Here is a 25,511-nt window from a genome sequence, read left to right as displayed (position 1 = left end):
GCATGCCACTTCCGAAATCTCTGGCCTGTGAGAGGAACCGGACGCCTGGGTTGCTCACAGCTCGCAGTCTCTTCTCTGAATCACAGCAGCTTCCTCTCACAGGATCTTTCTCACCAGCCCTTCCTCCTCCTGCCCCCTGAACATCCGCCTGGTCCCTCGGAGACCTGGGGCCTTTTGGCTCTCTGTCTTCTTCAAGGGTCTCACACCCGCCCCATGTTTCCATGCTTCCAGAAGCTTCCCCTCCCTGTCACCTCTTGCCCTCCACTTCCACTCCTGGGATTCTCCTGTGTAGACCGGCATTCCATTCCAAACCTGAAAAATAAGTTCTGATTCATGATTCTCTGATGCAGACAACATGCAGACTGTGCACGTGCCAGCGCATGCCTGTACTCTCCTTAGTCCTGCCCTTTCTCTTTGCTGAGTTCCTGCTGTGTCCTGCTGGTGACGTGGGGTCTGGTGCTGTCTGCAAACTCCCTACCCCAGTTCCCGGGAGCTGAAGTGGGGACTGAGTATGAAGAGTGGAAGGGAGGGTGTCCTCCACCCCACGCCCTGCGAATCCTGGACCCTCTCCCTCTACCCTCCAGGCCCTTTCCTCAACCTCAGGAAAAGGGGATGTTTATCTGGAAGGCCAAGACTGGGCTGCCCAGAGATGAAGCCCAGGTTTGGGATGGGGGCAGAAGCTCGATGGAGGGAGCAGAGAATCGGGGCCCTAGAGGACGAGAGACGGGACTGAGAAGCTAGAGGCGAGGGATGGCCTCAGGGGTGGATCCCTGGTTGCCCAAGAACAGACAACCCAGGTTACATAATTTGGCCCTTTCCGCCTCCTTCCCCTGCTCCTAATTTTAGCAACCGAAATTCCACTGCCCCATAGGCTCTTCCTCCATCCTTTCTGCTTCTATCCCCCAACCTCCCACAGCCTCCTTATGGTCCCCCAGCTCCAGCTGCCCCCAATTCACATCATTCAGTGACTCAGCAGAGGGAAAGCCCTGTGTTGGGGGAAGGGGGTGTTAAGTGGGGAGGAGGATGTGGTTCTGGCTGGGGAGGGGAGGGAAACTGGTTTTGTTCCCCTTTTCGCGTCTGTTCACATCTATTTCTCCAACCGCTGACTGAAGAGTGGAGAGGAGCCCAGTATAGGGAGTGGAGAGACTGGAGGGCAAGCTGGGCCTTCTTAGGGCCGCCCTGGTGGGCGGGTGGGCAGGCAAGCAGGGGGCTCCTAGTCTCCAGCTGAGGGCACGAGTTAGGGTGTGCGTGCATGGTGCAGGTGTGCAGGAGCTGTGGGTTTGGGCAGGTGGAGTGAGAAAGGAGATGTTATGGGTGATGAAAACCACAGTGATGGACAAAGGCAGAGGAGACACCGGGAGTGAGATGTGGAACCAGGTCTTATTAGGAAATGGTAGAGTCAAGGAGCAGTGGTGGTGGCCCGCATCCCCCCACCCCTGCTCATTACAAGTTCTGCTCCCGCCCCACATCCTCTGCCGTTCAGCACCGGTCTCCTGACCTTACCCTTCTTACTTCCCTGCACTTCCTGCAGTTTCTTGCTCTTTCCCTGGGGTCACTTGAGGGCCTCCGCATGGCGATTCAGGGCCTGAGAAAGGGCTGTCACAGCTCCCATCACTCGGCCCAGCTCCCAGGTCTCAATCTGGCTTCGGAATCGTTGCAGGAAGCGGTCGGGGTGCCAGCGGACCTGCTGGACCCTCAAATACCTCCTCAGGGCCCCCTGCTCCTCCAAGGGAGGGCCCCTGGCCACCAGGGCTGCAGCCATGGCTTCTGGGTCTCCTCCGCCAGGGCAGGGCCAGGGCACATCACCGAAGCGCCAGAGTCTGCCCCTCCCCGCTCCTCTGGGGTGCTCTGCCCTGGGCCCGGCCCTGGCTGGCTCCAGCACTCGATCCCCGGGAGCCTCCGGTGCCCTCCTGGCTCGGCTCTCACGCAGTTCTTCCTCCTTGGCCCGGGCTCGCTCTTGGAAGAGCCGCTGCTCCTCCTGCTGCTGCCGCCAGCTCTGACCCGAGCCCTCAGCCCGTGGGGGTCGGCAGGCTCCCTCTGCCTCGCGCTGCTGCTGGCGCTTCTGGGCATGTTCCCGGGCCATGCGATCTGACCAGGCTGAGAAGGACTCGGGTTCCTGGGTCTCAAGGGAAGCATCATCTGTTTGGGAGGGTGGGAGGTGGTGGTCGCAGGGAGGCCATGAGAAGGTGACAGGCAAGAGAGGTGGGGCAGCACAGAAGAAGGGACCATAGGAAGCCAGTGGGAGCATTCGTGGAGTGGGTGTAGGAAAAGCAGCCAGTGAGGAAGAAGGGCGGCTGTGGATGGAAATGGATTCTTACCTTCAAACCTCCCGATGACCTCCTGCCACTCGTCCTCCAGCTCTCCCTGCAGCTTCTGGCTCCATTCCCGCTCCTTAGAGGCCTCATCTTCTTCCTCCTCCTCGGCAGAATCCCAGGGGGGTCCCCAGCCCAGAATTTGCCCTGGGGTCTCCCCATCCTTATTCTTTATTCCCATGGCAGAGGGACAGCGACTCAGCAGTGGCAGGAAGAAATCCGTGTAGGCTGTTTGTGGGAGAGCAGTGAGCAAAAGTTAGCTGGAACTCTCACTCCTTGGTAGGGCCGCCATCTTGAATCCTACAGGTTACTTACTCTCTTGGTCTTATTTTTTTATTTTTATTTTTTTTTAAAGGGCTTCAAATGCTTGGCTTATTTATTTATTTATTTATTTATTTATTTATTTAATTTTGGCTGGGTTGGGTCTTCATTTCTATGCGAGGGCTTTCTCTAGTTGTGGCAAGCGGGGGCCACTCTTCATTGCGGTGCACAGGCCTCTCACTATCGCGGCCTCTCTTGTTGCAGAGCACAGGCTCCAGACGCGCAGGCTCAGTAGCTGTGGCTCACAGGCCCAGTTGCTCCACGGCATGTGGGATCTTCCCAGACCAGGGCTCGAACCCGTGTCCCCTGCATTGGCAGGCAGATTCTCAACCACTGCGCCACCAGGGAAGCCCACTCTCTTGGTCTTAGAGCAATGGAAGGGTTGCCCACATAGATGCTTTCTGGGTGCTAGGAAATCACCATCACTGACAAATATTTACTGATACTTAACCACATGCGTGGTAAGTGTGGTAGTTTAAAATATACCGACCTGCGTCTTCACAAACTAATTTAGTGTCCTGGGAGCTCTACTATGTCAATGACATTTTCTGGTCTGCCTCCAGCCACCTAGGGTAATGTCAAAACACTTTGACTATATATTCCATTTTTGGCTTGAAAATATTGTCACTTTATGCCTCTCATTGTGTTTCTCACCCAAAACTATGTTCTCCAGACTGGGAAAATACCTGCACACCCTGATTTGTACCATTCTAAATATACAAATACTTAATACTTTTCTTTATATCACTTTTCAATAAGCTGCATAAGATAAATATTTTCAGGGGCATTTCTCTCAGCCAGCCTTAGCCAGGGGATGCTGGGAGGGGGACGGAGAGGTAGAGAGTCCAGCCCAGTAATGAATTTGAGCCATAGAAATGTTCCCAGCAGCAGAGCAAACTCTTTCCAAATGACTGCTGACCTAGGGCAGGGGAACGGGGCTGAGATAGAGGGTTCCACTCAGGGCCTGGCTGACAGGAGGCTGGGGGAAAATAGGAGAGGGACTGACATTCCTGAGCTCCCCTCTTCCTGAGCCCTGACCTCAACGCATCAGCTGAGTGCCACGCTGCTCTCCTCACTGCCCACCCGGCACCCTACGCCTGGCCAGCCTGCCACCTGCCATGGTCGCCAACCACCTCTGCACTCTCAGGACAGAGGAAGATGAGTGAGGCACCCTCCCTTCCTGTGGACCTAGTTTCTCTCCCTACGGCAGGAAGAAGTGGGCCGGCAGTCTTTAGATCTTTATTCAGTGGTGCTAGAACATACTGGCTACCTGGCAAAAGGATGAGAGAGAGGAAGGGTTGTCCTGTCACTGCCAGGAAAGCAGAAGATAGAAGGGTCCAGCCTTGGCTGGCCAAGGTCCACTGCCCCCACCCATCTCCTGGCACACCTGAGCGTCACCCAACCCAAACCACATCAAAAGGAGGGGTGGGGGTGCTTCTCTTTAGTACTGACGTGACCTGTCACAAGCCCTCCCAACTTGTCCCTCCCAGCAAGTACCTGGTCTTGTCTTTCAACGGCTTATATCCCACCAGGGCTCACAGCAGGTGTGAGGGTGGAAGGTTTTTAAATTCACAGGTTTTAAGGGGTAAGGCCTCCAACTATAAAACATCATGAGTAAAATCTGGTACAGAATATTAAATAGCCACTAAAAATTATGTTTGTGTGTGGAAAAAGCTGGCTGCAAAACTGTACATAGGATCCAATCACAGCTCTGTGAAAAAGAGACCAAACCCCATGCTTGAAAAAGGTAGACTGGATGGAAATACGTAAACATTCTAGTCTCTGGGTGGTAGACTATGGGTGGCTTTCCTTCAACCTTAGCTGATATTTTAATGTGAAAGGGACATAATTAATGTGAAATTTTCTTTTCTTTTTAAAGACTAAAGAATAAAGTTAATCACTGTTAACAGTTTGCTGTGGTCCCTTCTAGTCTTCTCTTGGTTTATATAAACACATAACGCACAATTTCTTTTCAGTTATGCGACCATACTACTATATATTGTTTGGCAACTTGCTTTTTTCATTTTAACACCTCATTTATATATTTTCCACAGGCGTATACATAGTCTACCTCATTCTTTTTTATGACTGTGTAGTGTTCCACTGTGTGCATGAAACAAATCTTCACACCCCCAACAGAAAGACTTTGCTTCCAAAAATGATCAGTCTTATGGATGTGTCTTTGTGGACTCCTTACAGTACTTCTGTGGGGTAGATTCTCAGAAGTGGAATTTCTGAGTCAAACGACATGTGCAATTTTGCCAAACTGCTTTCAAAAAGTTTGTGTCATCAAGAATATACGAGCGCCTGATGAGGTTACAGCTTTATCACTTTCAGGAATCCTTTTCTATATGCGACAAAGAATATTATTCAATTACTCTTGAAATGAACTAGGTAATTATCAAAGTTAAAAAAAAAAAGAATATATGAGTGCCTGTGCTGTCCTTTACCAAAGCTGAATATCCCTAACCCTTTAAATTTTGCCCATCTGATGGATTAAAAAAATGACTTTATTAATGAAAAATTTCATATTCATATTCTTTGTCTACTTTCCCCTGGAAATTATATGTGTAGATATGAGAGCTCTTTATATAGTATAGATACCAACCCTTTGTGTCTGTGTCACATATATTGTAGATATTTTTTCCCATCTGTCTTTTCAAAATTGTACTGTAGTTAAATCTGTATCAATATTTTCATTTTACAGTTTTTGACTTTATTTCATTCTTAGGAAGGTTTTTCTCCACTCCAAGATTATGCCCTTGTGTGTTTTCCTACTATATTTCTAGAAATATAAAAAAAAGAAAAAAGTACAAAGTATAGTATGATAAGCAACCCTATTCCTACCACAAGGTATGTTAATATATTTTCATTTTGCAACATCCTTTAAAAAAAAATCATAGATAAAGCTGAAGTTTTCTTTGATACTGTCTTCCAAGTTTTATTCCCCCCAGGGAAAACCCTCCCATGCATTTCCTGTCACATATAGGTGTTTAATCTGCTGTAATTTACTTTTAAATCAGGTGTAAGGTAAGACTATTTTTCTCCAGAGAAGACAAATGGTCCAGTATCGTTTATTAAATAGTTCACCACCACCCCCTCCAGTGATTTGAAACACCAACTTTACCACCAATTTAGCAGTATAGATCAACTTTTCCCTTATGTTCTTTAATTAACATGTTGCACTTTTATATTGGGAAAAATAAATGTGAAAAAAAAAGCTTTGTGGAGTAAAAATGCACTTCTTCTTAGTGATGGAAGCACTGTTCTTCTCCTCCCCATAATGAGACATGATTTCTACATTAATGAGATGTTCATACTAATTGGTACAAAACACTTTTTTAAAATGCCAGAGCAGAAGTTTATATTAAGTGACGACTGAGACACAGGAAGAAAAGGTAACAGTGGGCGGGGTGGTTGGAAAGGGCTTCCAGGAGGAGGTGGGGACTTACACTGGGCTGTGAAGGGAGAATAATCTAGCAAGGTGGAAAACTTAGTAGGGCGGACAGGAAGGCGACAGGCAAGAGGCAGATAAAAGAACAAGCATGTTTGTTGAAAACATGCTTGGGGTCACTGAAGACAGAGTCACGAAGCAGGAGTCTCGGGTTTGTGGGCTCGCTGTGGGATGTAAGGTTGGAAAGCAAAGAGAACATAAACCGGACAGCTCAGTCATCTGCAAAGCAGGGCCACAGCCTACTTCTACTGAGCAGATCAAAGTGGGTAAAGGATAGGAAATGTCTAATACTGTGCTGGCACAGGTGCAGTGAATGTTACATTAAAAAAAAAAAGAAAACAAACACACAAGCTGGCTTTGGACTTATTCTTTTTGCAAAGACTGTGAGAAAACGACCCCGTTTCTCAATGTTCACTCATTCTTGCTGTATATAGAGAATGGCTATTGTTGGACTAAGGTGTGTTTATACAGGGGTCTCTGACAGCTAAGACCACCTCCCCATGAGGTGTTACCAAAAGCCTCAAAGGTAGTGGCCATTCACTGGCATCTCACTAGGTGTGACAACCCAGCCCAGCCAATTCAGCGTGAACTGGCACATCCCTTGAACATGGAAACTGAAGGGAACCTACCCTCCCCCAGGAGACTCTGGGTCATTTCATCTGTTCAAAGGAAATATCTGCATTTTAAGGCAGAGTGGTCTCTAGAGACAGGCCTTTCTACCAAGGAGTTAGAAGGCCACCTGGTGGTAGGGCTGGCAGGGGACCAGGAGGAAGGAAGGCCTGAGAGGGCTTGGGAGTGACCTCAGTGTAGGTGAGATTTCAGCAAGGTCCTGAACCTTCTAGGCCCTGCTTTCCTCATCTGTAAATGGAACCATAATGTCATTCTCACATGCTTCTTAGAATTCAGTACAATGAAGGAAGCACTTACCATACTGTAAGAGACATTTCTGTTACTTAAAAAGCCTTAATTGAATAATACAAGAATAAAAATAACAATACTTATCATCCAGTGAGGACCAAAACTGCCAAATGCTTGCCTCACTTACTCGCCACAACCTCCATTTTAGAGAAGCAAATTAGGTTCATAGAGGCTAAGCTGCATGTCCCTGTCACACAGCCTGTAAGTGGCAGAGCTGGAGCTTGGACGGGGTCTGAAGTTGGCCTCAGGGCACTCTGCTCTGTTGCCATGTACAATGTCCACTGTCGAGTTAGGTGCCTGCGCTTTGTAAACCTCCTCTCTTTGTTCTCAGTTTAAAAAAAAAAAAATCTGAACAGGGCAGCCTATCTCACTTATGTTAGGGGAATTAAAGAAAAGGGGATTTTTGACTATATGGGGGAGGTTTCGGGGATGTGGGTGAGGTTCCTGTATATTCGTGGGGAGCTGGGGGATGATAAGAGCAATCAAACTGAGTTCAGGTTGTTCATCCCAACCTAAAGGTTTTCATCTAATGTTCTTACTATAGAAGGAAAATCTCTAAAAGGGGAAAGGGGTTTCACCTGTTATTTTCCTAGGAGGGCTGTACCTCTGCAGAGCTGCCTCTGCTGCCACTAATGTATCAACAAGTCCCCATCTGAAACCCTCAATATCAAAGGCTTTCCAGAATGCAGATATTTTGGGGATTTGATAGAGTTGATCTGAAAGTATACATATAGTTGGCCCTCCATATCCTCAGGTTCCGCATCCGCAGAATCAACCAACCATAGACCTAAAACATTCAGGAAAAAAAAGTTCCAGAAAGTTCCAAAAAGCAAAACTTAAATTTGCTGCTTGCCTGCAACTATTTACATAGCATTTACATTGTATTAGGTATTTTAAGTAATCTAGAGATGACTTAGAGTATACAGGAAGATGGTTTGTAGGCTATACGCAAATACCACGTCATCTTATAAAACGGACTTGAGCATCTGTGGATTTTGGTCTCTTGGGAGGGGGATCCTTGAACCAATCCCTCTCGGATACCAAGGGACAACTGTACACTGTATATTATGTAGCCCGGGAGAGACTGGGTAGCCCCAGTAACCAAACACGTGAATGTTTCTGCAGTGAAACATATGAATACTGACATCAGTAGGATAAAAACATCATAAATAGCCTAGCTTTAGTTTATGTTAGGTTTTGTTACCAAATGAGTTTGGTGGCAGACTGATGAAAAATGTTTGGTTCTCAGAGTGTTTCTGAGTTTCAGAACTGTGGGTGAAAGAGTATGGGTCTGTTGATAACCACAGGAACAATGGCCAGTATCTAGAGTGTTTATCATGTGCCAAGTGCTCTAATTATGTACTGTGTCAGCTGATTCTCAAAACATATGTCACAGCATGGGTGCTTTGAACACAGGCATTATTACTGTATGATTCTACAAAGGATCACACAGGTTAGAGCATAGGCAGTCTAGTTAGGCTGCCTAGGATACAACCCTTGCTCTTAATAGCTGTGTGACTTTGGCAAAGTACTTAAACTTCTCTGTGCTGTTTCCTCATCTGAGAAATGGGGGATGATGTTAGTACTTATACCTTCATAGGGTAGCTGTGAGGATTAAATGAGTTGCTTTGTGAGAAGTGTCTGGCACACAGCAATGGTTGCTGTTATTTAATTTTGCAGATGGGGGCTTCCCTGGTGGCGCAGTGGTTGAGAGTCTGCCTGCCGATGCAGGGGACATGGGTTCGTGCCCTGGTCTGGGAAGATCCCACATGCCGCGGAGCGGCTGGGTCCGTGAGCCATGGCCACTGAGCCTGCGCGTCCGGAGCCTGTGCTCCGCAACGGGAGAGGCCACAATGGTGAGAGGCCCGCGTACCACAAAAAGAAATAAAATAAAATGAAATGAAATATAATTTTGCAGATGGGCAAATGAAGCATCAGGCCAGTTTAGAAACTTGCCAAGAATACACAGCTATTAAGTGTGGAGCTGGGATTTGAACCCAGGCAATGTAACTGCAGAGAGTACCCTCTATCCTGCTTTTCACACTACACGCAAACAACCAGTCAAGAGACAAAGTAGCTACTAATCTAGAGAGATGTGTAATTTAAATACTAGTTGCTGTTTGGGGAATGCTGGGCTCTTCAGACAATGGTAGCTCAGTAATGTAAAGGTACAAATGACAGCCACAAGCCAACTTGGTCAATCAACTATTTCCCTAAGTCCCATGACCAAATAACTAGCTTATTTTTCAACCATTGGCCTTCATCTCACACCCCACCAGTTGCTCATGACCTTGTTCCCCGTGAAGCAGACTCACCATCAGGGCCCTGCCGGGCAGCAGCGTGCAGCGCTGTGTCCCCGTGGCGGTCCTGGTGGGCAGGGTCAGCCCCAAGCCGAAGAAGCAGGCACAGGGCAGGGGCATCGTGGCGGGCGCAGGCCCGGTGCAGTGGTGGAGGCTGCCCAGCATCTACATCAAGGCCTGGGTGTCGCTGGAGGAGGGCTTGGGCCCGGACCAGCCGTCCTGCAGACAAATAACGACGGAAGCGACGCTCTCGGCGTTGGCGTCGGGAAGTGGAGGCCATGGAACTCTTGGGCTGAGGAAGAAGGATAAACAGGCAGCAGTCAGGACCCCAGCCTTGGATGGTCCCTCCCCCTCCATCTCTGATATTCCCTCTGTTTCTCCCTTTGGTTCCCCATTTCTTCTTACATTTTCAGCAAGAGATGAGACCAGTCCTAACCCTCATCCCTTTTCCAGGTGATAGGTTTGAAAACAATTTTGAGGGGAGCTGGGGTCACATTTTTTTTTTAATGTGAAATTTGAGAAAAGGATAAATGATTACTTAAAGGCTCATTAGTCCAGGTAAATTTTTAATAAAGGACTTTGTTATATAATAAAGACAAATAGAGAGTGATGGGGGAAATTTTTATCAATAGAAACCTGAATTTTAAAAAGTCACAATTTCAAATAATGATCTAGAAATTGAATATAATGTACCCGACAGACAGATGTAGAGGCTTCTCCCTCTGGGACTTGGGGGGAGGGGTTACTCATCAGACCTGCCCCCCGCCCCCTAAGTACCCCCGGAGCAGTAGGCCCGAAGCCTGTGTTTAAGACGCTTCGAGGAAGGGAGGCGGGAAGGGCGGAGACACTCTAGACTGACGGAAATGGCGCAAGCCGAGACGCAGGTAAAGGACGGAAATGAACTGAGGCGCGTTACCGGATGCCGTTCCTCCCCGAGGGGACGGGAGGTGTTTCCTTGGCCTTAGCCTCCGGGGGGAAACTAGGGAACTTAAGATAAAGGGTCCGTCTGAAACCGGAAGACTGGACGACAGGCGAGGAAAAGGAAGAGCAAGGGCCCGCTTCCCCCTACTGGGAGGAGAGAGGAGATGGTTCAGTGATAGGCGAAAAAATGAGAAGAGAGAGAAAACAGGGGAGATAAAGACAGGATAAAAATCACAATGAAAATGAAAAATCAAAACCACAGTGAGATCAAGAAAGGGACAGATCATAAAAGAGAAAAACACAGGAAGCAAAAGACAAGGAAAACAACCGCAGGACAAAGCACGTGAAGTGAATGGAGAAATTTGGAATTGGGAAAGGTGTAGAAAAAGGAGATGGAAATGGGAGGGAGAAAAAGGAAAAGAAGTTGGAAGAATTCAGAGAAGCCCAGCACACTCTATTCCCAACACACCACGCATGATAATTTCCTTACCTCCTCACCCCATTCTCAATCCCTCTATGCCTCCTTCTCTCTCAAATACTCCTCTCTTCTCGGCCCCTGCCCCCATTCCTAGACCTTCCGACTGGGAAAGCCCTGCACCTGCTGTGAAGTTAGCAGGCAGCTTTGGACCTGGTCTTTGCTGCCCCCAGGCGGTTCTTCTGGGTACTGCCAGAGTGAGAGGTGGGAGAGGAGGACCAGCCATCAATGGGAGGATCAGTTTGGGGGAGACACCCGGTGCAGGAGGCTGAGCGAAAAGGGGAGCACTAAGACCCAGGGGTAGTGGAAGGCTGCAGCAAACAGCTGGAGGAGGAGGAGGCGGTGTGGGGGGAGGGGGAAAGGGGGAGCCATCTGGTACCTTGGTAGCTTCCGAAACGGCATCGGTCGTAACGACAGAAATGGCCAGTCAGTCCCAGGGTATCCAGCAGCTCCTGCAAGCCGAGAAGCGGGCGGCTGAGAAGGTGGCAGATGCCAGAAAGAGTGAGTCTCCTCATTTCTCCCTTAGGAATCTGGAGAGAAAATTGGGGGTGGAAGGACAGCAAACATTTGAGTCCTTAGGATAACCCAAGGCTGGTGGGGCGGGGGGAGGGAGGCTGGGGGCGCTTATTAGGAGGGAAGAAATGGGTGGGTGGGTGTCAGAATCTAGTTCTTGGCTGGCTGAGAGAAGGCACTAACTTTTTGGGAGGGACTGACCCCTGCTCTCACGTTTTGTGTGTGTGGGGTCTACCCCCACTTTCAGTCCTTTCTCCTGCCTCCAGGGAAGGCCCGGCGTCTGAAGCAGGCAAAGGAGGAGGCACAGATGGAAGTGGAGCAATACCGCAGAGAGAGAGAGCAGGAATTCCAGAGCAAGCAGCAGGCAGTGAGTCGTGGGGGAGGCTGGGATGGGACCCCAGGGTGCAAGTTGGTCGGTATATCTGGTGAGGTGTGTACAGGGTGATTCCACAAGAAAATAAGGTAGTAAAGGGCTGAAGGGGACCTGATGAAGACCATGATATTGGTCAAGCTTTGTGATATGTAAGAGCGTCTAGGAGTTTTGAAGGACTTCTACGGCTTGTGGAAGTGGGGGGGATTGCCACAGTCTCTGTAGAGTATGATGATATTTGGGGTGGAGGGCCGAGTTTTATGGGCATGGGTGGTGAGGTGGTGGGGATGGTACGGTCTGTTGTAGGGTGATGCTGCATGTCAGGTCTTAGGGGAGAGGGCATTATGTTGGTCTCTTCAGTGTCTAGATATTTCCACGGATGGGAGTGGTTTTGGAGAGGGCCTTTCTTTCTGGTCTTGCTCCAGGACCCTTCCCTCCACATGCGTGGATGCTTCTTTCTCTGTTTCTGCTTTCTCGTTTCTCTTTTCCACCCTTTCTCCCACCCCCCAGGCCATGGGCTCCCAAGGGAATCTGTCAGCTGAGGTGGAGCAGGCTACAAGGCGCCAGGTGCAGGGCATGCAGAGCTCCCAGCAGAGAAGCCGCGAACGTGTCCTGGCCCAGCTTCTTGGCATGGTCTGTGACGTCAGGCCCCAGGTCCACCCCAACTACCGGACTGCTGCCTAGGACCCACCCTAGGGCCTGACTCCTCCTGCCAGTTCCCTCCTACAAAGAAATCCCCAAGTCAAAATCAACTCCCACCATAATCCTTTCTCTCCCTTGCATTCCCTAGAAATTCTAGAAAGCAGGATCCAATAATTCTCCTGTGAAATTTATAAATATCCTGCTCAGACCTGAATCTCCTTATTGTTCTTTCACTGGGAGCTTGGAATTTGCCAAGTCACCCTCACCCAGCCCCTCTGTGAAATTTGTAGCATGGAGAAGTAGGGATGTGAAAACACTCTGACTTCAGAGCCTGGCAGGCTCGGGTCCCTCTTCTGACCCTGCCCCTTGCTGGCTGGGCAACAAGAACAAGCTACTTAAACTGTAACCCCAGTGTCCTTTGCAAGGTTGGAATAATAATAATAATGCCTACCTTGCAGGGGTGTTGCATTGGTTAGGAATCATTCTATAAAGAGTTTAGCATGGTTTCCAGCATGTAGTAGCTGTGATTCAATAAATGGCAAACCTGTGATATTATTACTAGTCTCTGCCCACCTACCAAAACTTAAACATAGCTGTTTTCTCACTTCTGTCTGTGGCTTTGTAATTTCTAGGGTCACATTCATTCTGTGACCCTAGAAATTCTCTAAAAAATTGGTTCTTCCCACCTCTCTTTCCCCAGAGACCTTATTATCCCTGAAAAGATAGATTAAATGATGGCCTCATTTAGCCTCTCTTCTGTGGTTCCAGGAAGATGTTTGCATTTCTTAGCCTCTCTTTTTGTCTCTCTTAAGTTGGTCTTTCTCTTTATTGGATTTCCCCCTTTTCCTGTTTCCCCAAAGACCCATCAGATGCTTATTACTGCTTCCTGAGATCTAAAGTGATGCTGTGTCCCCTCATGTGCATGGCCTTCCTTTCTACATCCTCAACACCTTACTTTCCCTTTGTAACAATAAAAAAGTGTCAATAAAATAATTATGGGCAAATCAATTGCTGGGTGGAATCAGCCTCCTTTTGCTTCATCATTTCTCATTTTCAGTCACTCTTGTTCCTTGTTTATGTATTCCCCAAACACCCAAAAGGTGTTGGAGCTTTGAGAAACAAAAGCAAATGGTACATTATTTTTTCTCTAAAGTGAGAAACACGTGGCTCCTCCTTTGTGAACCTGAGGACTATAGATGGTAACTGTAGAGAACAGCTGGGGTGTAGGAACAAGCACTCTGCCCCTTACCTTGCTTTATTTTCCTTCATAGCACCTATCGATACTTGACATGTTTATGTGTTGTCTCCCCTGTTATGTGAACTCTGTGAGGACAGGGCTGTTCACTGCTGTGTCCCCAGATCTCAGGATAGCATTTGGCACAGGACAGGCAGTTGATAAATACTGTTGAAAAAGATTGATATTGTGGGTTTGAAAAACTGCGCTTCTGTAACATCATCCTTGGATCACTGTTATTTCTTTTGGCCACAGAAAACGAGCCTACTTCACCAAGCACTTGAACCAGTGAGGTAATCTATAGTGTGTATTTATTAACCAGACTCTTTAAGCAGGGAGTCAGGATACACTAGAGAATAGAGAGGTGTTTACATCCTGGCTCTTACTGGTCACCTTACTAGCTGTATTACTTTGGACATGTTGCTTTATTTCTTTGAATCTGTTTGCTTGATATAGCATGGGAATAATGGTACACCTTGGTGTTAAATGGTTGTGATAACAGGTAAAGGGCCAAACGTCTGTTGTCAGTTTTGTTAAGTCACATCTGACTTCTGTAGCATACAAAAGCGGGGCGAGATATATCAAATGTTTCATTCAGAAAAAAAAATCCAGGCTGAACCAAGGGTCTATTGGGGGCAGGGCTAAGCACATTCCGGTAGAATTAACAACACTTATAAAAAGTTATTTAACTCTCAAGCCCTAGCGTTTATCGTTAACATTTGGGGCAGAATCTAGACCCTGTACCCCACTCAGTGGATTCAGAACCCCTTCCTGATTCCAGCCCACGCCCACGAACCTCAGGGCTCTTAAGGCATCAGCTACCTCGGCCAACATTAGGCAAATGCCGTCCACCGGCTCCAGGCCTGGTGAAAGGGTAGGGCTAGGATAGGACTCGTGAGCACGACTCACTTCCCACACCTGGGGCCGGTCGTTCCCTAGCTCCAGCGCCAACGTCCCCAGGTCACCTTGACTACCGGACCAAGGACCCCGTGGGAACTCGAAATCCCGCCACCTTGGGTCCTCCTGCACCCACGGAGGGGTGCCCAGAGAGAAGGCCTGTGCGGCAAGAACGTAAATGAAGAGAGAGGCGTGGAAAAGAGCAGGACAAGAGAAAAAAGATAACAATGGGGAGGATGCTAGTTTCCTTTATGCCTTTTGTTACTGGTAGTAGCGGAGGAGTTAGAAGTGGCTTAAAAAAATTTTTTTTTTCCACACAGGCATTTTCTAAAGGCAACCCTGGAGCGCGCGGAACTATAGAACCGTGGAAGGTCCTTCTTCCGGTTCCTTACGTCTGCGCGGTCGTAAGGCGGGAGGCCGGGGTAGAGGGAAGCCGGGAACCGGAAGTGAAGGCAGATTCCTTCCTTCGTCGCTGTTACCGCCGCCATACGCCTTCGCCTTGCTCAGGTAAGCTTTGGCCTTCGGCACCATCCGCCTCCATCTGCGTTTCTCTGTGGCCATCGTGTCGCACGGCCTCCTGATAACCTTTGTACAGGCTATGGTCTGGTCGCTGGCGTCTGATTGGGTTGTTACTTCCATCACTTGCATCCCTCGAGATCAAGAAACTTCGGGGGAAGGTAGGGAAGCCAGAGGGGCCCAATCCAAGATGGTGGCCCCGGCGCCATTGTGCTTCCTTTGCTCCTCGCTCTTTCGGTGGGACCCTCGGTTACCTCAGAACCCAGCGACAGTGAGAGGCGGCGCTAGGCGTCTTCTGGTCCTGGGCATTTGCAGAGGGCGGGGCTCTTCTCACTTTCCCGCTTATCTCGGTCCGCGGTGGGAATGGAAGGAGTCCCGACTTGTGGGCCTAGTTGGACTTTTCTCACCACGGACTGCCCACTGTTATCTGGAGTGTTTTCCAAATCTTTACCAGTGGTATCGTTGTGTGTTTTCGGAAATGAGCTACACCTAGGAGTAACATAATGGTGATGGAAGGTCACTTGGTAAAGCTTCTGTTAGCCGGAACGAGGATACATCTTTCTTCATTATTGTGTTCTATTTTATTTATTGTATGATGGAGGAGTGGGTTTTTTCCCGGCCGAGCCATTTCTCTAGGCCTCTTTCTCCGTCATTAATTACACAAGGATTTCTTAAGCTCCAGAAGGTTATTGAGGAGTGGGAGGCTGGAATGCTGCGAGAGGTGGTTGGCAGCCACATGATGTTTTCATTTTGAAAAGTGAGCGCTTTGCGTAATGACGACCATAATCTATCACCCTTGACTGATGGCTGCTGTCGACACCTTGAGATTATAGGGAAAGCACAAGGTCTTCCGTTGAGGACTTTTCGTTTTGTCACTTTCATCTTCATTCTCCATTTTAAGTCATTAGTAGTATTCTGTTTTTCAGACGTGTATTTTTTTTTCCTTGTTACTGTCACAGACCAGGAGTTTATAAGTCGGTTTTGCCCTTCCAACTTTCCGGTTTCTCCTTCTCCAATCCTATCTTTTTGGGGACTTACGTCCTAACCACTTCCCCTGGGCCCACGTTTCCCATTCCCAGTATTATGTTTGCCTTTCGCTTTTATGTCTTGTGCTTCTTTATTATTATTTTTTTTCCAGGTAAATGTTTCCTAGCTTAGGGAAAGTGGAAAGAGTGTGGGGATGGAAAAGATGGTGAAGGCTCTGCTCATGACTGATGAGTTTTCTCTTTTTTTTCCCCCAGCTCTTCTGTCAGAAACTATTGTGTTTCTTTTCCTCTACTGTTCCTCAAGCCCCCACTTTCCTCCTCTGTCTTCCCTTATTCTGCGTGAACTCATCCAGAGACCCCTCCCCTTCTCCCCCTGCCGGCCCAGTTATGGCAGAGAACGATGTGGACAATGAGCTCTTGGATTATGAAGATGATGAGGTGGAGACAGCAGCTGGGGGAGATGGGGCTGAGGCCCCTGCCAAGAAGGATGTCAAGGGCTCCTACGTCTCCATTCACAGCTCTGGCTTTCGTGACTTCCTGCTCAAGCCAGAGTTGCTCCGGGCCATTGTTGACTGTGGCTTTGAGCATCCATCGGAAGGTAAATTTTCTGTTGGGCATGGCGTATTCATTAGGCTCTTTAAGGATACAGGAAACAGTATGGTCATGGCCCCTCCGGTGATACAGATTTATATTCAGGATAGACCAGGAAATAAGTACTAAAAGCTATTTTAGCAATAGAAGAGGTTTATATAAGTTGGTCTTTCATTCATGATAGTATGTAAGTGCTAGTGATCTAAAAGCAACTTAGAGGGGCTTTTTTTCTTGCCTGTTTTAAATTTTGTCTTTCTGACTTTTAGTTTAAAATTTCCAGAGAGGAGCTGGTTGGACCCTTGGGCCAGGCCAACTCTGGTCTCTGGAAACCTGGCTGGCTTTTGGGTCATGTACCAAGTTCTTCATTTTGTTCAAGGTTGTTGCAGGGTTATGTACCCCAAAGCATGATAATCTAAGTATGAGAAATGGCTTGTGGCAGGCACTCAAAATTCATGGATTGCTACAGATGAAGGAACATTCAGACAGAATCAGAAGCACCTAAGTCGTCCAATTGGTAGATGCAAGAGGGTTGTTAGCAGGACTTTGGGCCCATAGCTGGAAGGCTATGTTAGAAGGAACTGGGAAGGTCTGATTTGGGAATCACTTTGATTGAGGGGGCAGAGAGGTAGAAAGGGTCTGGAAATTGACAAGAACAACTTAAGAATTGAGTGGTGAGAAATGGGTTTGGCCTGGTGAAAAAGGTGGTGGAGTTCTCTGGAAACTAATTTATCTTTTTTTTCCCCTACTTCTAGTCCAGCATGAATGCATCCCTCAGGCCATCCTGGGAATGGATGTCCTATGCCAGGCCAAGTCAGGCATGGGAAAGACGGCGGTGTTTGTGCTGGCTACACTGCAACAGCTGGAGCCAGTTACTGGGCAGGTACACTTGGGGAGAGTGCTGGGGAAGGCATTTTGGCTAGTAATGTTCAGGAAGGGTATTTTCGTCTCTGCTACATGATGCATTCAGAGCCAGGAGTGCTTGTTGTTAAGATGACCTTTATCATCCTTGACAGGTAGGCATGAGAATATTCTGTAGTAATCACGGGGTTAATGATTTAGATCCAGAATTGTAGTCACCTGTGATCTGCTGGGTGTGCTTTTGTGACATGCCTGGTGAAGGGATATACTGTATGTGTGTCTCCGTCTACTTCCCCCCCAGGTGTCTGTACTGGTGATGTGTCACACTCGGGAGTTGGCTTTTCAGATCAGCAAGGAATATGAACGCTTCTCTAAATACATGCCCAACGTCAAGGTAAGCTAGGGTAAGGAGACCTGGGGGAGTGAGGGTGTGGGGAGTTGGAGGCATTGGAGACTTGTTAGATCAGCAGTCTTCACATCCCACAGGTGTTAAATATCTATACACAAATCTCAGTTGCACGTAGTACGTAGTAAGTTTCTGCAACTTAGGTGTATAAGAGGTTTATATTCTAGGGCTCATTTGGGTATGCATTATACTTTCAGAGATGTCTGCTGTATTTTGATTTTGGAGAAGCTTTATAGTTTGCCTTGGTTTTTAACACGTTTTATAAATATGCTTGTGCATTGATATTCAGGGTGTGGTTCCCAGACCTGTGGTTTCAGTGTCATTTGGGAGCCTGTTGGAAATGTAGATTGCATGAGTTCCACTCCAGTCCTACCGAGTATGAATATGTGTTCTGACAAGATCCTCGGGTAATTGGAGTTTGAGAAGCATAAACATATGCTTGATGTATATAACTTTGTACCCTCCTTGGGTGAAAGAAAAACAGTATTTTTGTTCAGATTGTTGTAATTTTCCTCATAATTGATTTTTAATTTATATGTAGAACTAGGAATGTGTGAGTAATAGCCCTAGACTAAAAGTAATTTGTTTAAAACCAAAGTAGTAAAAGTAGTATCTGTGCCTGGTAAAAGTGCATAGGTAATCCAGAGGGCCTTTTAACGAAAAGATTTCTGTTCTCCCGTCTAATCGTACTTCACAGAATACCACTAGTTAACTTTTTTTTTTAAGTTCTGATGTTCTGTGAAACCAAGTATTCGGTGCTATTTTCTCAGTTTGTCAACTTAAAGGCCTTTTTGACTTTTTCGTGAAAGATTATTTAGCTTGTTTACACTTTTTCTCCTAGAATTTGAAAACTGTATTAATTTAAATTATCTAAACATAGTCTGAAAGCTGGTGTGTGTGTTATGTATGTTTGTATTCTTATATTGTCAGTTTCATTGCGGTGTACTTTCTGTCCTTTTAGCAAGCAGTCTTGTTGGTAGGTTGATTCTATAAGTTGAAAACCAGGAAACCGTTTCCATTGTTAATGACTGTAGAAACATTTGTCATTGAGCTCAGTAGAGAGCTAGGATTGCACTTCTTCCTCTATAGGTCTGACTCATCACCTTGTGGACTCAAAAGAGGATGGTCTTGGTGTCAAGATCAAATATAAATTGTCCTGATATAGTCTTACTTTTCTTTCTTTTGCTCAAAATTATGCTTCAGTGATTTGTTTAAGACGTTGGGCTAGTTCTACAGAATCTTACCTCTGAGTTTGTCTGGTTACTCCCTTGTGTTGTTTTAACTTGTTTTTCCCTCCCAGTGTTTCCTATAAACTGAGCTTTCTTGCTTGCTTTCTCTCTTTCTCTCTCTCTCCCTCTCTCCCTTCCTTCCTCCCTTTGCCGTGCCACTCGGCATGTGGGAGCTGAGTTCTCTGATAGGGATCGAACCTGCGCCCCCTGCATAAGAAGCGTGGCTTCTTGACCACTGGACTGCCAGGAAAGTCCCTAAACTGAAATTTATATTTGAAAGCTTAACTGGTTCAAGTTGAACATTTTTGGCAAGAATTCTTCATAGATGATGCTATGTATCTCCTGTTTTGTTGCAAACCTGCCTGTCCCACAGTTAATGGTTTTAGATTTACCCTAGAATTAGGGTCCTGTCAGTCTGATCTTTCCCCCTTGAAACTAAAAAGCAGTTCTGGTGCTATTTGAGAGGGTATTAAGGCCCAGATCCTCAACAACCATTCCCCTAATGGTTTTAACATGGAGTAGTATATTTAGCTTGAGTCAGTAATTTCATAGGGTTTATGCAAAGGAGTTTAAAAATCTGGGGTCATTTAGGAAAACTTGATGTCCATGAGCTTTTTTTGGTACTTGACACTGGTGATTTCTTGCTGTCCTCATTTTTACAGTGAAGCCTGGCCTTGGGGAAGGAAGATTGTTAGATTAAGTCAGAAGAACTAAATGCTGGTCCTCAGTGCCTCGATCAGCCATGCAATTTAGGGCAGGTCACTTTTGTTTCTTAGCTTTAATGTTTGGGGTATATAATAATTTTAGATTAGGTGATCTCCTATGTTCCTTTTAGCTCTGAAGTGTTCTAAGACTTGGTTTAGAGTAAACTGAAAGGATGGGAACCTTGGGGAGGTTGAATTCTTTCCTTCCTCGTGAGATACTCTTTTCTCCTGGATTGGCAGGTCGCAGTGTTTTTTGGTGGTCTGTCTATCAAGAAAGATGAAGAGGTGCTGAAGAAGAACTGCCCGCATATCGTCGTGGGGACCCCTGGCCGCATCCTAGCCCTGGCTCGAAATAAGAGCCTCAATCTCAAACACATTAAACACTTTATCTTGGATGAATGCGATAAGATGCTTGAACAGCTCGGTGAGTAGCAGTGCTGGGACTGGGCTAGTGATCTGGGAGTTGCCTTTTGGAGCCAAATGATGTTTATTTGACACTGGAGCACTTTAGTGCCAGGACGACTCTTAATCTATCACCCATGACTGATGGCTCTGGCTTCCCTGGTCAGTCTTTGTTAGGCTTTTTAAGCATCCTTAGTGATCAAGGAGGAGGGTGTTACGTTCTTTCTTTTGGTGATGTTTACTTTGAGAGAAGGGACTTTGCTGATGTTGGATATTAGTCACACCACCATTCTCCTTTGTAAAACCCTGTAGTGGGTGTCATAGGGGAGAAACTTGAGCTGGATGAGGAGACAGTCTACTCTTTTGGCATCCTCAGCTCAGCATATATTGTCAGAATTTATAGCTGAATAGATCTCTAGACTTAAGTTCTGGAATTAATGTGGAGGGTGTTTGTGGGAGTTTGTGTGGTGTGGTATTCTGGTGTGCTAAGTGGGGTTAAGTAAGGAAAATGTTTTGTAAGAACTCAAATTTGGTGAATGAGAGAGTAGGGATCGACATAGCCCCAGGGATAAGTCATTCCAAATGATCTTTGGCTATTCTAGATGGCGAGCTATAAGGTGGGCTCCAAGTAGAGATGTCATATTTGCCTGACTGGATAGGACAGTGTGATCCAGAGGAAGCATGGAATGGACTCTGACAGCTGGAATGTAATAGGTGCGCGATATTTGTAGACAGTTGGAGCTTGGGGAGAGAGGATTAGGGAGAAGGGCCTTCCTTGTAAAGCATTTTTCAGAGGACTTAATCTTTGTGAGCCTCTGCAGTGGGCTTTATCCCCATGTTTTAGTTGTGGGCTTTGGGGTTTCATCTAATTTCTTGTGTGGTTAAAATACACAGCTGGAACCTGGTCCCAAATCCATTGTTCTTTCCACTGTGTTATTACTATGGATATGATTAAATGGTGGTTGGAGAAAATAGAGCAGAGAGAGGCCTGAGGCAAATCTTCCCCTGAACCGAGACTCTCGCTTACCAACAGTCTTTACCTCATTGGTACGCCTGTTTCTGGTCTTTGTTTACGATATATGCTTCTCTTCTACTATAGTTCCTTTTTCTTGTAGACATGCGTCGGGATGTCCAGGAAATTTTTCGCATGACCCCCCATGAGAAGCAGGTCATGATGTTCAGTGCTACCTTGAGCAAAGAGATTCGCCCAGTCTGCCGCAAGTTCATGCAAGACGTAAATACCCTTCTACCTTCTCTCCCTCCACTCCCCGCCCGCTGCCTCCTCCCCCTCCGCGCCCTCTTCCTCCAGACTCCCTTGTCCTTCAAGCGCCAAGAAGGGGGCACATGCCCATTTGGGAGTGATGACTCCTTGAAGAGACACACAGAGGCAGAGACAGTTAGTGTTAGGGTCTGCGCGGGCGCCAGGGAAACTCCGGAAGACTTGGTCGGGTTAACGTGAGAGCGGGAAGTGTTCGACTTTTTTTTTTTAATCACAGCATTTTTGAACCTCTTCTCCCTTTTGGGGGAGGGCAGGATTTTCTGCCCTACCACCCACCCATCGTCTCCTACATACTCCCTACAGCCACGCACCCTCAAGGTGGCATCGAGCATACAACCGGAGCCTTCTGCTCCCCAAACTCATAATGTCCCGGTGGCAGGAGAGCAAGAGAGGGACAGACAGATGGCAGGGCATGTCCAAAAGAAGAGCAAACAGCACAGATGAATCCGCTTCCTCCCCACCTCCAGGGGTGGGGGCCTTTGGCACCTCAGTCCCCGAGTCCATACTCCTTCCCACCCGTACCTCCTCGCACCCATCCGGAACCTCGGTTGATGTGAGCCGGCAGCAGAGAAGCACCGTGGCGCGGCGGGGGAATGCGGACGGCACCCGGCGGTGGATGGCGGCAGCGGAGGCCGCGGGGAACCTGACCAGGAAGCCGAGGACCAAACCAGCCTCTTTTTCCGTTCCCGGTTTTTTTCCTGAACCCAAGGCGTGCCGTGTTCCCTGTTTCCCTCCATTTGTGTTGGTGGGGAGGGGTGTTCTGAATGGGGTGGTAGATTTTTTTTCATTTTTTAAACACTTTTTTTTTTTTTTAATACTTAGAGGGATATGGGAAAGGTAAAGTGAGGAGCTCCACTTGGATGTAACCAGGTGGGTGCTAGGGTCTGGGGCTAGGCGGGGCTATTGTATAAGCAGTGGAGTGTGTTCTTTCCCTCCCTGCTCTGCTCCTTCCCATGGGACCAAAACTCTTCAGCTGTACTTGGGGCTCAGATTAGATCTGAAAGAAGCCATGGAACTTCTCTTTGGAAAGCCTACCTTTGCTAGTCTGACTTCTGAGATTGGGCTTCTGGTTTTCTCCCATGACACACACATCCTTTCCCGAAATCTTGGACCCTGGGGTTTTATGTTAACTATGTCTTCAAGTTAGTGAAGAGTGGTAGGAAAGTTGGGCTTTGGAGTTGAGTCTTGTGTCAATTTCCGCCTTTTTTTTTTTTTTAATGCTGCCTTCCTTCCCTTCAAGGGTTGTGTGTGTATATGATTTGTTTTGTTTTTAAAGATGAGTGAATAACTGTTGCTCTGAATCTGCTTTTTAGCACTACTTATTGATACCTTCCACGTAACAGTTTAGGTGGTTTGATTTTTAGTTGAGACCAGTCTTATTTAAAACTGTTTCCTTGTGGTCCGAGGGCAAGTTGTTGCTCATTTTGAGTAATTTTTGCTTCTCTTTTCATGGCATTTTGACTTATGTCCACTGAAGCATTCTGATCTTCCACCGTCCTAATGGGGATATGGAAGACATCCACCTTCGTAATGGGGATATGATTCTCGTAGTTGAGAGCATAAAATGGAGTAGTCTTTCTCCTCTCCCCGATATTAAACCAGCTCTGATGGAGTTATTCTGACCTCGAGTCACTGTTTCCCATCATTTCCCAGGTGTTTGGATCATGTTCTCTCTTGGAGAATCACCTCCCATTGTTTTCTTTCCTCCACCACCTCCATTTGAGGTAATGGCATCTTGCCATTGGGTGGTTGTACTGTGTCTTTTCCTCCCTGCAAAGTTTCTTTCCCGTGAAAATTTTCAGTTGGAAAATCTTAAAACTCAACTGATAGGAAGGACATTAGATCAACTGTGGAAAAGACCACATTAATATGTGGGTATTTTTGGGGGTGGGGTTGGGTTTCCAATCTCCTCTCTTCTCCCCATCCCGCCATGGGGTGTATTGGAGATCAACTTCCTCCACCCCCCCAGGTTTAACCCCCCCACTCTGCCCTCCTCCCGTTCCCCACCCCTTCCCTCCCCCCTCCCCCCCAGCCAATGGAGATCTTCGTGGATGATGAGACGAAGCTGACGCTGCATGGGTTGCAGCAGTACTACGTGAAACTGAAGGACAACGAGAAGAACCGGAAGCTCTTTGACCTTCTGGATGTCCTTGAATTCAACCAGGTCAGTTGTTCAAGGTCCAGTAGGGAGAATGAGCACATCTCCAACTGTTGCAGGAACCTCTATAATATATCCTTTTATTGAGGAAACCATGTGTGTCATGTGAAAGAGAATGGTGGAGAAATTCTCTTAAATGAAAATTCTATTAAATGAGAGAAAAATGTCTTTTGGTGGCACTGAGCGTGAGCAAGGTGGGAACTGCTTTTCTGTTCCATGGCTGGCATAGATATTCAACAAAATAAAGCTCAAATTATAAAATCCTTGAAGAGTTTTAATAAGGTGGTGAAAGTCCAGAAATACATTAAGCCTGTTCGATTCTTAAGTTTTGTTTCTTGTACTACTTAACTGAGGGAGAAGTGTTCCATCACTTTACCTGTGGTGTGATTTGCTTGCACTAAAAACTACTTTCTAGAATTAGGGTAAGTTCTTATATTTGACGTTTTGGTGAGTCGGAATATCGGTCGTGGTCTTTCCAGACTTTAGTTCAAATTTTTACCACTCGTGAGGTGGCTTCATCCTTGTCTCCTAATATGTCTGGTAATTTTAGTTACTGTTTTCCATACCTTCTCTGCAGCATGTCTGTCTGCTCAGGAAAAATCAGAGCCAAGAGGGAAAGGCTAAGTAATATTTAGAGCAGAAGAGGAAATACGTGATGGGGACTAAGAGGAGTTCTTTTAGAAGAGTGTAATTACTGAAAACTCTTGCACGTAATCTCTCTCACACACTCCCACATGGACGCACATCCCCTCCAATCTTATATGTACACACACACACACACAGGTGGTGATATTTGTGAAGTCTGTGCAGCGTTGCATTGCCCTGGCCCAGCTCCTGGTGGAGCAGAACTTCCCAGCTATTGCCATCCACCGTGGGATGCCTCAGGAGGAGAGGTGAGTCAGAGATGGGGAAGGTGCTTTGTGTCCTTGCGAGGAAGAGACCCTTGAGAGCAAGGAATCTCAACATTTTTCTGCTTTCCTTTCTCACAAAGGCTTTCTCGGTATCAGCAGTTCAAAGATTTTCAACGACGAATTCTTGTGGCTACCAACCTGTTTGGCCGAGGCATGGACATCGAGCGGGTGAACATCGCCTTTAACTACGACATGCCTGAGGATTCTGACACATACCTGCATCGGGTAAGCCCCACACCCGGAAGGTATCCTAGTGTCCTCTCCCACCCCCTTAGTTTCTTTATCTTTTCATACCATACATCTTCACCCCTCCTCTTGGGTGTCTTCCTTCTTTGGGGTCTACCAATTCTATCATCTGTCTCCTTCCAGGTGGCCAGAGCAGGCCGGTTTGGCACCAAGGGCTTGGCCATCACGTTTGTGTCAGATGAGAATGATGCCAAGATTCTCAATGATGTGCAGGATCGCTTTGAAGTCAATATTAGTGAGCTGCCTGATGAGATAGACATCTCCTCCTACAGTGAGTAATGATCTCATGAAACTGGCTTCCCCAGTCCTTTAGGGTCTCCTTGTTCCTTAGAGGGTTTTTTCTTAAAGCCCCTGGTGCATAGTGGGCACTTGACAAATTTGTCATCTGTTTTTTCCCCTGCACCCCCATCTTGATGCCCTGTTGGGATGTTTAGTTGACCTCTTTATGGGGTCTCTTCTCATCGAAGTATTTCTTTCTTTACCCCCAAATGTATCCTCTGACCTACACACTGCACAAACATCTGCATGTGTTTCGGGGGTGGGGGGCCTTTTCTACCAACCTAGCTTTTTCTTTTCCATACCTTATTCTAACTGCCATGTTTTTCTTCAGTTGAACAGACGCGGTAGAGAACTCCCCACCCATTCTGGAGTGTGACAGTCTGCTCCTCTTCAGGAGATGATGCCAGGCGTGGGGGTGAAGGAGACACTGCTGCCGCCTACCCTTGACGACCCCATCCCCCACCCCATGGCTTCCTTCTTTTGCATCGCCACCACTCCTAAACCCCCATTTCCCTGATTTGTCAGAATTTTTTTTTAACAAAACTAAAAAACACATGAGTCTGTGGTGTCTGTAAGCGCTCCGTCCCTT

At 47.1% G+C, this 25,511-nt stretch overlaps 3 protein-coding genes and 2 non-coding genes across 7 annotated transcripts; 4 read left to right on the top strand and 1 right to left on the bottom strand.

Moving 5' to 3' along the window:
• Nucleotides 1–1,378: 1,378 nt before the first annotated feature.
• On the bottom strand, nt 1,379–11,219 carry NFKBIL1 (NFKB inhibitor like 1). 3 transcript variants are annotated; one of them, XM_060023307.1, is made up of 4 exons: nt 11,081–11,219; nt 9,321–9,597; nt 2,319–2,540; nt 1,379–2,139 (listed from the first exon to the last, which is right to left on the bottom strand). In XM_060023307.1, the coding sequence occupies exons 2-4, from the start codon at nt 9,583–9,585 to the stop codon at nt 1,553–1,555; spliced, it is 1,074 nt and encodes a 357-aa protein (XP_059879290.1). In that variant the 5' UTR covers nt 9,586–9,597; nt 11,081–11,219; the 3' UTR covers nt 1,379–1,552. The 3 variants fall into 3 exon arrangements, with proteins under 3 accessions (XP_059879290.1, XP_059879289.1, XP_059879288.1); XM_060023306.1 differs by lacking the exon at nt 11,081–11,219 and adding an exon at nt 10,717–10,965; XM_060023305.1 differs by lacking the exon at nt 11,081–11,219 and adding an exon at nt 9,999–10,131.
• Nucleotides 11,069–13,079, top strand: ATP6V1G2 (ATPase H+ transporting V1 subunit G2). The gene is made up of 3 exons (XM_060023308.1): nt 11,069–11,202; nt 11,481–11,581; nt 12,095–13,079. The coding sequence occupies exons 1-3, from the start codon at nt 11,121–11,123 to the stop codon at nt 12,266–12,268; spliced, it is 357 nt and encodes a 118-aa protein (XP_059879291.1). The 5' UTR covers nt 11,069–11,120; the 3' UTR covers nt 12,269–13,079.
• A 1,770-nt stretch (nt 13,080–14,849) lies between these two features.
• DDX39B (DExD-box helicase 39B) lies at nt 14,850–25,477 on the top strand. The gene is made up of 11 exons (XM_060023311.1): nt 14,850–15,034; nt 16,115–16,457; nt 17,203–17,330; nt 17,610–17,702; nt 19,888–20,071; nt 21,165–21,283; nt 23,361–23,492; nt 24,270–24,379; nt 24,478–24,622; nt 24,767–24,914; nt 25,254–25,477. The coding sequence occupies exons 2-11, from the start codon at nt 16,247–16,249 to the stop codon at nt 25,268–25,270; spliced, it is 1,287 nt and encodes a 428-aa protein (XP_059879294.1). The 5' UTR covers nt 14,850–15,034; nt 16,115–16,246; the 3' UTR covers nt 25,271–25,477.
• On the top strand, nt 15,605–15,682 carry LOC132432993 (small nucleolar RNA SNORD83). The gene has a single exon (XR_009521046.1). It is a non-coding gene; the product is annotated as a small nucleolar RNA SNORD83 (small nucleolar RNA).
• On the top strand, nt 20,123–20,199 carry LOC132432994 (small nucleolar RNA SNORD83). Its single transcript, XR_009521047.1, has one exon. It is a non-coding gene; the product is annotated as a small nucleolar RNA SNORD83 (small nucleolar RNA).
• Nucleotides 25,478–25,511: the final 34 nt, after the last annotated feature.

The sequence above is a fragment of the Delphinus delphis genome, chromosome 10, assembly GCF_949987515.2.
Source record: "Delphinus delphis chromosome 10, mDelDel1.2, whole genome shotgun sequence".
NCBI lineage: Eukaryota > Metazoa > Chordata > Mammalia > Artiodactyla > Delphinidae > Delphinus > Delphinus delphis.
The sequence above is the reverse complement of the archived record's forward strand: the minus strand, read 5'-3'. Positions and strand labels throughout refer to the sequence as shown.